The sequence below is a fragment of the Rhamphochromis sp. 'chilingali' genome, assembly GCF_963969265.1.
Source record: "Rhamphochromis sp. 'chilingali' genome assembly, chromosome: 22".
NCBI classification, from domain to species: Eukaryota; Metazoa; Chordata; class Actinopteri; order Cichliformes; family Cichlidae; genus Rhamphochromis; species Rhamphochromis sp. 'chilingali'.
Window position 1 is genome coordinate 16,046,184 of NC_137950.1, and position 13,737 is coordinate 16,059,920.

At 42.6% G+C, this 13,737-nt stretch overlaps 1 protein-coding gene across 4 annotated transcripts; it reads left to right on the plus strand.

The window, feature by feature from the left end:
- The first annotated feature begins 529 nt into the window (after positions 1 to 529).
- On the plus strand, positions 530 to 13,120 carry LOC308391340 (uncharacterized protein). Of its 4 annotated transcripts, none has more exons than XM_080873953.1 (6): positions 530 to 870; positions 2,396 to 2,598; positions 5,482 to 6,521; positions 6,719 to 6,874; positions 7,887 to 7,979; positions 11,305 to 13,120. In XM_080873953.1, exons 3-6 carry the CDS (start codon positions 5,490 to 5,492, stop codon positions 11,581 to 11,583), a joined length of 1,560 nt encoding a protein of 519 aa, XP_080730079.1. In that variant the 5' UTR covers positions 530 to 870; positions 2,396 to 2,598; positions 5,482 to 5,489; the 3' UTR covers positions 11,584 to 13,120. The 4 variants fall into 4 exon arrangements, with proteins under 4 accessions (XP_080730079.1, XP_080730081.1, XP_080730080.1 ...); XM_080873955.1 differs by having other exon boundaries at positions 2,396 to 2,584; XM_080873954.1 differs by lacking the exon at positions 530 to 870 and having other exon boundaries at positions 2,099 to 2,598.
- The last annotated feature ends 617 nt before the right edge of the window (positions 13,121 to 13,737 follow it).

Consider the following 13,737-nt stretch of genomic DNA (forward strand, 5'->3'; position numbering starts at 1 on the left):
GCTGTAGGATCTGGTGAAGTAGCTTGGGCGTCTGTTACTGCAGGTGTAGGATCTGCTGAAGTAACTTGGGCGTCTGTTACTGCAGGTGTAGGATCTGGTGATGTAGCTGGTGGGTCTGTTACGGCAGCTGTAGGATCTGGTGAAGTAGCTGGGGCGTCTGTTACTGCAGGTGTAGGATCTGGTGATGTAGCTGGGCTGTCTGTTACTGCAGATGTATGATCTGGTGAAGTAGCTGGCGCGTCTGTTACTGCAGGTGTAGGATCTGCTGAAGTAGCTTGGGCGTCTGTTACTGCAGGTGTAGGATCTGGTGATGTAGCTGGGGCGTCTGTTACTGCAGCTGTAGGATCTGATGAAGTAACTGGGCTGTGTGTTACAGCAGGGGTGGGATCTGATGAAGTAACTGGGGCGTCTGTTAGTGCAGCTGTAGGATCTGGTGATGTAGCTGGGGCGTCTGTTACTGCAGCTGTGGCATCTGGTGAAGTAGCTTGGGCGTCTGTTACTGCAGGTGTAGGATTTGTTGAAGTACACTCTAAAAAGTAATTAATGTGACCTTTAGTCATTACTTACATATATATGTTGTTGTGAAATGAAAAATCAAGTTCATAAATACTGTTAGACTTCCTAATTAAAATTTTTATTTTATTGAGTTCGGGTGACACATAAATTATGCCTCTTTACTCAATATATAATCGTGATTTGTCTGAATTTAAAATCTTCTTTTAATCAAAAAACAATATAATTTTAAGTTCTGTCAATGTAAAATACAACTTGATGACGTGTAAACAGCTCACAGTTCCCTTCTTCTACTCAAGCGGACATATTCAACAGCACGTGTTCAAGGTTTATCAAGAGCTGTGTTCGTCGCGAACGGTGAGTAATTTTATGCGAAATTACACATATTTGCAGTCGCTCTGGATTTTGTTAGTTTACTTTAAAACAACGACGTAACATACATAACATACATCTTAGCTTGCCCCCGCGTTTGTGTGTTTTAATATACACACAGCAGCTAATTCCACGATAGCATAAATTGTTGGGCTCTTTTTGGAAAATTTAACACTGACGTTATAACGTCAGTGTTAAATTTTAACACTGATGTTATAACGTCAGTGTTAAATTTTAGAGTATACTCTAATGCAGACAACTGTAATTGTCTTATAATTTTTAAAAGATAGCGGACGTTGTTAGCCCCGGCGCAAACTACTATGCTAACGTAGCTAGCCAAGCTAAGTTGTGTTCACTGTGATTTTATTTTTGAAATGTGAAATTTATTTTTTGAAGGGAAGCATTTTATGTTAGTAATTGTTAAGAAACGCTTCTAAATTTTCGTAACGTTACGGGGTGAAGTTGAACCCCATTGGCTTCTGCGCAGGAAGTGCCGTCGCTATTAGTCCGGTGTGTCTGTTGACCGCTAAGAGCGGTTCTTCACCGGCTGCTCGGCCTATTTTCACAGGTAAAAGACCAGACTAAAGTGCACTGTGCCGCATATGGTAGGGTAGTTAGCTGTCCCTAATTTTTGGGGACTTTCCGTGTTTTGTAGAGACGTAGAGGCGACGTGCATTGGCACTGGCTGTAACATTGATATGCCTCAATAAAGTTTGAAAGTAAGAAAAAAATCAATAGCGGGCCACCATCTTGGTTGGGTCCCCATTCGCCGCCAGTGCATTTTTTTTCTACTGAGGAATGTATTCACCCATGGTAAATAAGGAAAATGTTTAAATATTTTTCCAAACAGATAAGGCAAGAAAGGTCAATAATCCCACATATGGTTTCAGTAGTATGCCAGTTTTTGCAACACTAGGGTGCACAAAAATGACCATAGCTGCTGACTCAGCACTGATTCTAATTTGGTTTTGGAAAATGAAATGAAAACAGATCAAGTGGGATTATTGACATTGTAGCTTGTGTATAAAAAGTTTGGGTTTTTTTTCGTATTTACTGTCAGAAATGATTCTGTCCTGTCATGCCACACCTTATGTTTGCTTTTGTTGATAAAAAAAAAAATATATATATATATATATATATATATATATATATATATATATATATATGTATATGTATATATGTATATATGTATATGTATGTATATGGTTTTTTCTTTTTGAGTTAACATATTCCTCAGTAGAAATACATGCACTGGGGGCGAGTGGAGACCCCTCCAAGATCGCGGTCGGTGGGGATACACGCTCCAACAGACTGGCCCAGTCCATGTCACCTCTATGTATATTTGATCTATGGAAAGCCACGTTAGGCTTTCCAGCACCCAGTGTATTCAGGTTTATGTAGTTTTGAATGTTTGGTTCTAGCTTACACAGCTTTGACAGGTGAAACTGATTCACTGTATTGAAGACTCACAGGTGAAGTTGAAAATACCATCTTTTGTATTTTTGTGCAGGCACGACTTTCTGGTGTTATACACTGTCCTGGCGTTGCAGATCTAGGGGTTCCAGTTAAGACGTGGTCAGCCTTCTAAAGAAAGTGGGAATCTCACCAAAATATTCAGTTACTTTGCTGTGTTTCTTGCCAGGACAAAGGCTCAAACCATCATCTTCTCCTGGTATCGAATACCAAGGGACCTTCTGAAGTAAGCTTTAACAAGTAAGCTTGAATTGAGTAATTCAGAATCATGAAGTATGGATTGGCCTTGCAAAATCTGTAAATTTGCAACCTCCACTAAGGAAGAGCTGATGAAACATTATAGGTTACGCCATATCCCCAGTGTACAGCCTCTGCCATGTCCTTACCTAGATTGTTTTTGTTCATTTAAGTCATGGGGTAGCCTAAAATCACACATATCAAGGAAACACTCAACTCACTCAACAGTGAGAACCTCTGAAATACTCAGTTTCTGTTGCCAGTTCTGTAATGTGGGCACATTTTCCACTGAAAAAGAGTATTTTGAACACCTTCGTCAACATTTGAAAAAGCAAGAAACTGTGTCCTGTGTTTTCAAAAATTGTAATTTCAAAACTAACATTTATGGAACATTTGCGTCACATAAACATCGCAAGCACACTCCCCACTCTTTAGATGAGTTTAAAGAAGACGTTTTAAAGAGGTTTGAAAAGCCTTTACAAACAGATCAGTGCAGCGATGTAGTTAATCAGGAGGGTGAACAATCTGACATTGAGGAGTTTAGAGATGATGATGTGAATGTACTGCCAAAGTTGATTGAAAGAAGCTTGGCTCATTTGATGTTGAAATTAGAGAGTTCATTTCATGTTCCCAACCAATGCATTGATGAGCTTGTAGAGTCATTGCATTTTATTTGTCATTCAGCTTCCGCTCCCATCATGAAAGACATTTTACAGTCCTGCTTGAAGAGACACAACTGTGAAGTTGATGAAGCCATTGTGTCTGAAATGGTGAACAACATATGTGTTGCTAACCCTGTTAGCGCTGCCCTTTGTGATGGTGGTCCTCTCTCTTCTGCCTTCAAAAGAAGAAAGTATTTTAATGAACACTTTTCTGTCGTGGAGCCGATTGAGTATATTCTTACTGGAGAGAGTAGCTTCCAGTATGTTCCCATTCTAAAGTCTTTACTTCAGGTTCTTAGCAGGAAAGATATACTAGACCTGATCTTGAGTGAAGCAGAGGTGCAGAGAACTGTGTACAACTCATTTCATGACGGCACCTTTTACAAAACCAACGAGTTGTTCTCAAAAAATGACCTTACAATTGCGCTAAATCTCTATGTGGATGACTTTGAGATTTGCAATCCTCTCGGTACATCCAGGAAAAAACACAAAATCACATCTGTATATTGGGTGTTAGCTGATGTCCCTTCATTGCTCAGATCTGAGCTAAACTCAATCTTCTTAGCAATTCTTTGCAAGGCTGAGGATGTAAAGAGATTTGGTTACAGCGCTGTGTTAGAGCCACTGCTCAAAGATCTTGTGGTCTTAGAGGAGGAAGGACTGTATGTTCCATCACTGGGTAGAAGAGTCAAAGGCACAGTGTTTAGTGTAGTTGCAGACAACCTTGGTGCCCATTCTATGGGGGGATTTGTTGAGAGCTTTTCCAGTTCATATGTCTGTAGGTTTTGTCTTGGTGAAAAGTCACAATTTCAAGATGGTGAAGTGAGAAATAAGGCATTCCCACCCAGAACAGCGGAACAACACACACTGCATGTCCAGGCTTTACAGGAAAATAACAGTTTGATGCATGTTTATGGAGTGAAGAGACAGTGTGCACTGACGGCAAAACTTAAATATTTTCATGTTTTGTCTGGATATCCACCTGATGTGTTGCATGATCTCTTTGAAGGTGTAGTGCCCCTAGAAATAGCACTGTGCCTAAGACTATTCATTCACAACAAATACTTCACTCTTGAAGAGCTGAACAAATGCATCAAAGAGTTCCCCTATAAATGGTCGGACAAAACCAATGCACCACAGCTTGTTCCTGTGAACTTTGCCCAACGGAAAAGTGTGGGGGGCAATGCCCACGAGAACTGGGCTTTGCTTCGTCTCTTGCCACTCATGGTTGGATCAAAAATCCCTGAGGCTGACCCAGCATGGGAATTGCTTCTTGTGCTTCGAGACATTGTTGAGCTTGTTGTGAATCAAGTGCACACAGAGGAGACCATTTGCTTCCTGGACAGTAAGATATCTGAGCATAAACACAGGTTTCTCATGGTTTTTCCAGAGCAACGCCTCATTCCAAAACACCATTTCCTAGAACATTATCCAGAACTTATCAGGGCTTATGGTCCTCTGGTGTCACTGTGGACAATGCGGTTTGAGGCAAAGCACAGCTTTTTCAAGCGTGTTGTCAGACATACTCGTAGTTTTAGAAATATTCTGCTGTCACTGGCCATGAAGCATCAGTTGTTGCTTGCTTATAACCAACATGATTCCAGAGCTGTCAGACCATTACTACAGGCTACAACACTGTCTACAATGGATGTTAGTGTGCTGCGAGAGGATATCCAAGAAGCACTGCAGGCTAAGTTTCCTGGTGAGACATGTGTCCAGATAGCCAAAAGTGTGTGTTACAGAGGCACCAAGTACACTAGTGGAATGATCCTGGCTTATGGTTCCACTGGTGGTCTACCAGATTTTGGGGAGTTGATCCAGATTGTGGTTTTGAAAGGCAATGTGGGATTCATAGTGAAAGGTGTAACTGCTTGGTCAATTGAACATCTGAGGAGCTATGTGCTTGAGAAAACTGGTACAGTGAAAGTCATAGAGGCAGCTGAGTTATCAGACACGGTCCCCTTGATTTCTTACATTTGTGGCGGAACAACCATTATGACTCTTAAGTGCAGCATTTATGTTCCATAAATGATTTCCATACTTTGTGTGGAGATTTTCAGCTGAAAAAAGACAAACCCAAATCTCAGTCTTTCTACTATTTTCAGAGATGGCATATAGTTAATTGGCTCCTAGTTTCCATACATGGAGATCAAATTTTATTATATTATGCACTATTTCGCTGTTACTAAGAATTACAGAAACATGTCAAAAATTTGGTCTACAGGTTACCTAATGTCACAACCGTCTCAACTTCGAGTGATCCTTGCAGATCATGATGTCCGTAAAGTTGTACTACCATCTGGAATCCCAGAAACGGTGGATGACCTTTATTCAGCCATCCGTGATACCTTTTCCATTACAAGAGACTTCTGTCTTCACTATAAAGATGCTGATTTTGGTGATGAGTTTTTTACCCTTGTTTCGACAACTGACCTTAAGGACAAGGACACAATCAAGATTGTGTTTCTCCAGGACCAGGAGCCTACAATAACCTTGACCTTAAGTGATGTGACCAACGTGACTGATAATCCATCTGAGGAGGACTCTGTTGACACCTCATCTGTGTCAACTAATGACACTCTGATTCTTTCCACATCTGAAGATAGTCCAGGGCACCGTTACCAGCGCTGGCCTGTTCAATTTCAGATTCCCAGGTTTTCTGACCTCACAGAGATCCAAATTCGGTCAGCCAACGAGCGCTTCCAAAAAGATGGGACTCTTCTCCCTACAAAAGATTTAATTCCACTGCTTCCTGACATACTTAGAAAACTAGCAGAAGCTATTTATAAGTATACTGCTTATCCATCCAGTCTGCAGATCAGTGAGGTTGCAGAGGCCCTGACTCTAAAGCATCCCTGCCTGAAAGAACCAGGGTCCTTCAATGGATGCTATGGGTGGGCGCAGCGTCTAAAGTACAAGATGAACAATTTCAGAAGCAAGCTTAGAGGTCTCGGCTGCCCTGAAGTTGAAGTAAACTCACTTAAGAGGAAAATGACATGTGACCAATACCCGGCAAAGAATGTCAAAAAACCAAAGAAGGCTGAGGTGAACTACCTACCCCCTCATGCTCAAGGTGAAACTAGTGAAAGTTTGGAAAAAGAGAGAATCGAGCTACTGAGTGAAGTGATGAAAAGGGACAACTCCAGAATGGTAGCTCAGAAAATGGACAAGACGTTCAGCCTTCGTCGGGAGGAAATAGTGAAAGAGGCCCCTGCCATCAGTGACTTCATGAAGCGCTGGCCTGCTCTTTTTAGCGAAGTACAGGTGAGATAAAATGTTTATTAAACCAGTGTTTTTGTGTTGGGGATTGATGAAATTACAACTAGAAGTCAGATAAATAAAAAATTTAGAAATGCATATATTTACACCTAATACATTTAAATGTTTACAAATGCACATTTGGATTTGGAATTATTTATGCTTATGTCTCTTGTTGTATTTTATTCTGGTGTGCCCTGCAGATATGTGAAGAATTTAAGAGGATAACAACAGTCAGCCTTGAATCAACCTTTCTGGCCAGGCTTGACCAATGCACCCCAAAACTGATGGCCTTGACCCTGTCAAAAGGAGGAGCTGCAGGTCTGAGGATGAGGCAGATTAAGGACATGCTTCTGCAGGTATAATGAATAACTTTATGAATAGACCTTTATTTGCATCTGCCTTACTTTTTTCATGTGGGTGGCTGTAGCTCAGGTGGCAGAGCAGGTCAGCCACTAATCAGAAGGTCGGTGGTTCGATCCCAGGCTGCATCCTGGCTGCATGCCAAATATCCTTGGGCAAGATACTAACCCCATGTTTGCCTACTGGTGGTGGTCAGAGGGCCCGGTGGCGCCTGTGTCCGGCAGCCTCGCCTCTGTCAGTGCGCCCCAGGGCAGCTGTGGCTACAATGTAGCTTGCTATCGCCAGTGTGTGAATGTGTGTGTGAATGGGTGAATGACTGAATGTAGTGTGAAGCGCTTTGGGGTCCTATGGACTAGAAAAGCGCTATACAAATGCAGGCCATTTACCATTTACCATCTCAAATGTTGATATGGCTGCTTTGAAGAAGGTCCATTGTATACTAACACTATTTTTTTCCAAAATTGTTCATATTTTGGTTACACTTGCATCTAGGGCAGGGCAAAAGAAGAAAATATGTCGTCTGTACAATATACACTTTTTATTATTTTAAAATAAAGCTCTATGATTTACATAAAGTGTTTCACACGCGCAAGAACGTTAACAATACATAACATGGAGGAAGACTGTATCTGTGCCAGTTACATTGTAATTGAATGAATGGATATTTATTGTTATTATACAAGTTCAGAGCACAAGTACAACAAAATGTATCTTTATTTTAGTGTTTTTACTTATGAAGAAGGAATGTCCAGGTTACAAGCGCAGCGTTTCTCAGGTCTCCGCAGAGTGAGACAGCCATGCCCCCACTGTGTGCGGAGTAAGCAGGTCCCAAACAATAAGAAACTCAGGAGAATAGCCAGATCACCTTTTCCACCTTATTCCAAATGAACTTTTTTATTATTTAATTAAAAAAAATGCTATATCATTATGGATATAATTTTCAGTATATGAAGTAAGCTACTTACATCTGATTTTTTTTTAACACATCTATTTTTTTCTATCAATCAGGACAACACAGTTGAAAAGCGCAGAGAAATTGCTATTCGCTGCCTCATAGTCTATCTTGGAGAGAAGGAGGAGGATCTTTTCAAACAATACAGCGTAAGTACTTGAGTTGGTTTTTAATTTTTTGTTTAGTTTTGAATGCATGTCTCTGTAGGGTCTTTGTGTTTTGTTCATTGGATTTTCTGTTCAGGGTTGAGTATTTAAGTCATTCAGTGCCATAGACGTCTTTAGACGTCAAAATGAATCCGAACGCTCAGTGCCATAGACGCCTCTTGAGCTTTTTATTGAATTGAGAAGGTGGTGGAGTTGATTACATGGATAAAATCCCACCAGCGTGACAGTCGGCTCTACTGAGAACGAGTATTGTGGCACGATTTTTGATCCAGCTCGTCATTTCGAGCTTGAGGTGTCTGCAGCCTGACGTCATGGTTTTTCTAGCAATTCCAGTGAACATGAACCGGATTTATCTGACCAGTATCTCCTGTTAGAAACTTCTGAAGGCGTGAGGTTCTGGGGGCGATCCGTCTCTGGGCCGGGGCCCTGGCCGGGCCTTGGGTCCTGGTTTGTGTGTTGCCGGGGTTGTGGGCGGGTGGGTGCATGGGGGCCCATCCCTGGCGCAGGGTGCCGCCGGTGTGTCGAGCCGCCTGTGGGGCTCTTCAACCGGTGGGGGAGATTGCCACACCTTGCAGGAGCTTTCCTCCACTCAGGAACTCTCTGCAGGAGGGGGAGATACAGGAGAGGTGGAGGAAGATCTCAGCCTGGGCGTCTATTGTCTCATGTAGTCTGGAAGATGAGTGGATGGTGGGGTGGGTGCAGTTTTCTCTGTGGTGGGGTTGGGTGGACTGTCCCGGGCTCTGTGGGGCCGGGGGGCGCTGCTGCGCTGGGCCCCGGTCTGGATGGGCCTGGGCCCCCTTTCCCTGGCGGGTCGCGGAGTATGGGGGTGCCTACTGGGGTCAGCGGGGGAGCTGGCCCCAGGGAGGGGTCACCTGCCCCTCCCTTCCTTCCCTCCCCATCTCCGGCTGCCTCCCTCTTCCCGCTCCACCACAACCACCCACACATGCAGGGCCTCGGAGTAGGGGTATGTCACTAGGGTGCAGAGGAGGCTACCCCCCCCCCCCCCCCCCCCCGTCTGGCTACCTCTGCCTCAATTTTATCCCACAACTTAGACATTCACATTACTCACACCCTCATTACACATACATATAGGATCTTGGGGGTGGGCACGATACACGGAGTCCAAGTTATCATCAGGGTGTACACCTCACCCCTGGCGTCGTTGCCCACCTCTCAATTTTAAATACACGTAGACATTGAGGGCTAACAGGAGGGACTATGCGCTTACCTGCTGCTCTCTGGCAGGTAGCTCCATGCCCTCCTGGGTTTTAATTGCACCTTAGAACACACATGCATCAACACTACAATGAGCGGGTGGAGGGAGGTTTGGAGTCTTCTCTCACCCCCATTCTCTGCGGCCTGCTGGAGCGGGGGGGCTAGGAGGAGTTGGCCGTCCGACTGCGGTCTGGGGTGTGGGGCCTCCCTGCTGCTGCGGAGTCGGGGCGGTCTGCCTCTCCCCACCGCAGGGAAAAGGGTAACACCACCTGGGTCTGGGTGCAGTTCCCCCCTCCAGGGGCAGGGGTACCTAGACCCGGTTTGTAGAGTACGCTTGGGGAGTGTGATCGTGTGTACAGCGTCTCTTTATGTCTGTCTCCACGTCGATTGAGTGTGAAGTGCACATGAGAGCATGAGGGTGGGAATGGATGTTTGTGTCTGTGTGTGCCTGTATGTTTGTGTCTATATGTCAGGTTGGGTATCAGACGCCACCTCTCTGGGGACATCTCGGGCCCTCCAAGGTTTGGAGGCCTATCTCCACCCACCACCACTTCCCCTGCCGGTGGCGGACTCCCTCAGGTGTCGGTGCGTTGGTGGTTCTTTGTATCTGGGGGTGGGCGTCCGGGTACACACCGGCTCACTCGTTGGCGGCTGCTTATCGGGGCCTGGAGCCTGGGGCTCACTCGGGCCACTTCGGAGGTGGGGTGGGGAAGAGAGACTCATTTTTGTCATGGTGGTTTCAGAATTCACATAGTCATAGAACAAAATATTCTGTGAGCCTTCAAAATCAGCGAAAATGCTAAATATCTCTGGCACTGAGGGGGGTATGAAATCTGAGAGTGGCTGGCACTGAATGAGTTAAGGGACATTCCAACCCTAAGTGAAGATATGTCTATTGCCATGTATAAGTGAGAAAAAAGCATTTCAGAATTACAATCCAAAGATGTTTATTGCCATTGTCATTGAACATAATTTGCTGAATAGAAACCTGTTTCCGTGATAAGGTGCAACATAAACACACAGGATAAAAAATTTTGTAGCCAGCGCAGTCATTTTCCTGATCTGGCAGCAGCTTTAGCAGAGCATAAACAATGGAAGTGAATGGCAGGTACTAGCATTTTGTGTGCAAAAGTGATTAAAATCACTCAATAATGATACCAAGTATTCCTGGGGAGCTCAACAATCATGCTGACTGCAAATGAAAAGTATGAATTGACATGAAGGATTTTCAGGAGCCGATTTAGACTTGGGACTACATTACGACAGAGCACTGCTGTAAGCCTCCACATGGTTATAACACAGCAGTTGAAGCCACTGCCGACCAGTGTCTATAAACCAACATGCTATTTGTGCAATATTTCTTCAACAAATCAAAGACCCATCCATTGTTACTGCAGCTTACTATGCTTGTATAGTAGTGGCTGTGTGTGTTTGTTTATGGAAGCTGGAGGCTTTTTCAACTGTTGCGTTATATCCATGCACCATGCAGTGGATGTTTACAGCAGTGTTTGTCGTAACTGCAATGTAGTCTCAAGTCTAAATCAGCTTCTGCAAATCTTCTGTGTTACTTTTGCACTTTTCATTTGCCGTGAACATGATTACTGAGCTCCCAAGAAATATTTGTTTTCATTACTGAGTCATTTTAATCACTTTTGCACACAACATGCTAGCACCTGCTATTCACTTACATTGTTTATGCTCTGCTAAAGCAAATGGATTGCTTCCGGATCAGGAGAATTAGTGTGCTGTTTACAAAAGGCTTGTTTCTCACTTTCTAACTGTGACAATATGGCAATAGATAAAATTTCACTTAGAAGTGGAATAACCCTTAAAAATGATTTATTAGATTTTCTTTTCAAAGTGGAAAAACAAAACTGTGAAAAACAAGACATTTTTTATTTTAAACGTGGATTATGGTTTAATTTAGCTTTTAAAACTTACAGAATGACAAAGTAAAATCACTGAAAAACACAAAAGACAACCTGTTTTAGCTTATTTTCCTACCTATAGTGGTTCATTCCCTTATGCACGTCATCCTGAAGTGCTTGAGCTATGTATTTTATACATCCTAACATTTAATTTCTCCTACAAGGATGAGGAGGAGCTCAACGCAGACCTTGCAATGCAAATCATGAAGATTGCTATCATTGGTGATGGGCCTGCAACCATCATCGTTGAGGGATCCAAGATCCTGGAGAGGATTGATGTTGCCAGATCCTGTGCTTTGATGATGGGAGTAATCTACGCTCTGAACCTTACCTATCCCAAGCAGCTGAAATTTACCTTTGAGGTATTTCAAAAACTATGCCTTGAGCTTGATGGACAAAAAGCCAGCTCTAAAGTAATGAATCTTAAGTTTGGTATTTTCTAGAGCAGACTTGATAGACCATTCGTGAGTGAGTTTCACAAATCCTTATTCCTGCATTTCTGGCACTACTTGAATGTGTTTTACTAAATTTTAAAGCGCTGTTCTTAAGTCTTCTGAGTTAATGTTTTGCCGTGTCTTAAATGCTGTTATTTGCACATTTTTAAGGAATGCGTTTAATTTCTCCCATGACCTGTGTTCTGAGGGTACTGGTGTGTTTTAAAGTTTGTGTAATACCCTCTTTAGCTGGCCTTAATCTTGAGGGTGAAAAGTCAAATATAGAAGAGAATCAAGAATACTTTGTAAGAGTGCTGACAAAGTTGAATGAAAGAAGCTTTGATCATTTTATGTTTAAATTAGTGCATTTAATGTATAGCGGCCTGTCATCTTTTGTTTTGATTCACTGTCACATGTTAAAGTAAAAAAAAAAAAAAGAGGATTCAAGTAGTAGGTTGTATTACAATTTCAATAAACAGTTCCTTAAGTTTCAGCGGGCAATTTGTGTTCTAGGAAACTGAAGCCCACAAATCTTGCACTTCGCACACACGTTAAAGAATTGTGATGTTTGTTATTGTAATTAAATGGGTCTAACTCATTTGAATACATCTGTCTGAATTTCTATTCTTTCTAAGCACCAGGTACGAGTCCCTTAGCTGATGTCCAGGTATTTGGCATCACATCTGCCGCATTCAAACAAATACACACAACATCCATTTCTTTTTCTGAAGGTCATGACACAAGAGCACACAGAGCGCATGTTAAGGCTGACCTTCGTTTGGGGAAAAAAGTGATCGACAAGTTTCTAAGGTCTTAGAACCTTGACTTCTTTGTGGGCAGGCACCACCATGCATGAGCCTGCCCACGCGGTAGTCATGGTTATAAGACACAGCTTTTGATCAAGGTTGTATTTTGGAGCGACTTAGCCTGCTGGGAAACAGGTAAATGCCCTTATAGAATCTCCTGTAGGACCAAAACATTACTACACTGTAACCAAAATATCATATTTGACCAATATAAATACTATTTATGCCGACAGTTAAGTTCATTTTAATTATAAATGTGTTTTATTTTGTTCAAAAAGTTACTTCACCATACATAAATATAATCTTGGATCAACTTAAATTCCTGTGTATTTGTTGACAATTATTAAGTTCATGTTACTCAGAATGTGTTTTTTTTTTTGTGGCCAAAAAGTAACTTCACTATACATAAAATTCACGTTGGATGAACTTAAATTTTTGTGTTCTAGTCGAAAATTATTAAGTTAATTTTACTTAAGAATGTTTTTAATTGTGGCCAAAAAGTAACTTCACTATACATAAAATTCACGTTGGATCAACTTAAATTTTTGTGTTCTAGTCGAAAATTATTAAGTTAATTTTACTTAAGAATGTTTTTAATTGTGGCCAAAAAAGCTACTTCACCATACTCAAAAATATTGCTTTGAATTAATGCTATTCTGCCAGAAGTTGGCTTAACTCAAAAATTCTAGTGGAAAACGTTAACATGTTTTTTTTATTTGAACCAATGTTTTATTTATTAGAGTGTAGCTGGCGCGTCTGTTACTGTAGCTGTAGGATCTGGTGAAGTAGCTGGGGCGTCTGTTACTGCAGCTGTAGGATCTGGTGAAGTAGCTTGGGCGTCTGTTACTGCATCTGTAGGATCTGGTGAAGTAGCTTGGGCATCTGTTACAGCAGCTGTAGGATCTGTTGAAGTAGCTGGGGCGTCTGTTACTGAAGGTGTAGGATCTGGTGAAGAAGCTGGCACGTCTGTTACAGCAGCTGTAGGATCTGGTGAAGTAGCTGGGCCTTCTGTTACTGCAGGTGTAGGATCTGGTGAAGTAGCTTGGGCGTCTGTTACTGAAGCTGTAGGATCTGGTGAAGTAGCTGGGGCGTCTGTTACAGCAGGTGTAGGATCTGGTGATGTAGCTGGGGCGTCTGTTACTGCAGCTGTAGGATCTGGTGAAGTAGCTTCGGCATTTGTTATTGCAGTTGTAGGATCTGGTGAAGAAGCTGGAGCGTCTGTTACTGCAGGTGTAGGATCTGGTGAAGTAGCTGGGCCTTCTGTTACTTCAGCTGTAGGAGCTGGTGAGGTAGCTGGGGCGTCTGTTACTGCAGCTGTAGGATCTGGTGAAGTAGCTTGGGCGTCTGTTACTGCAGC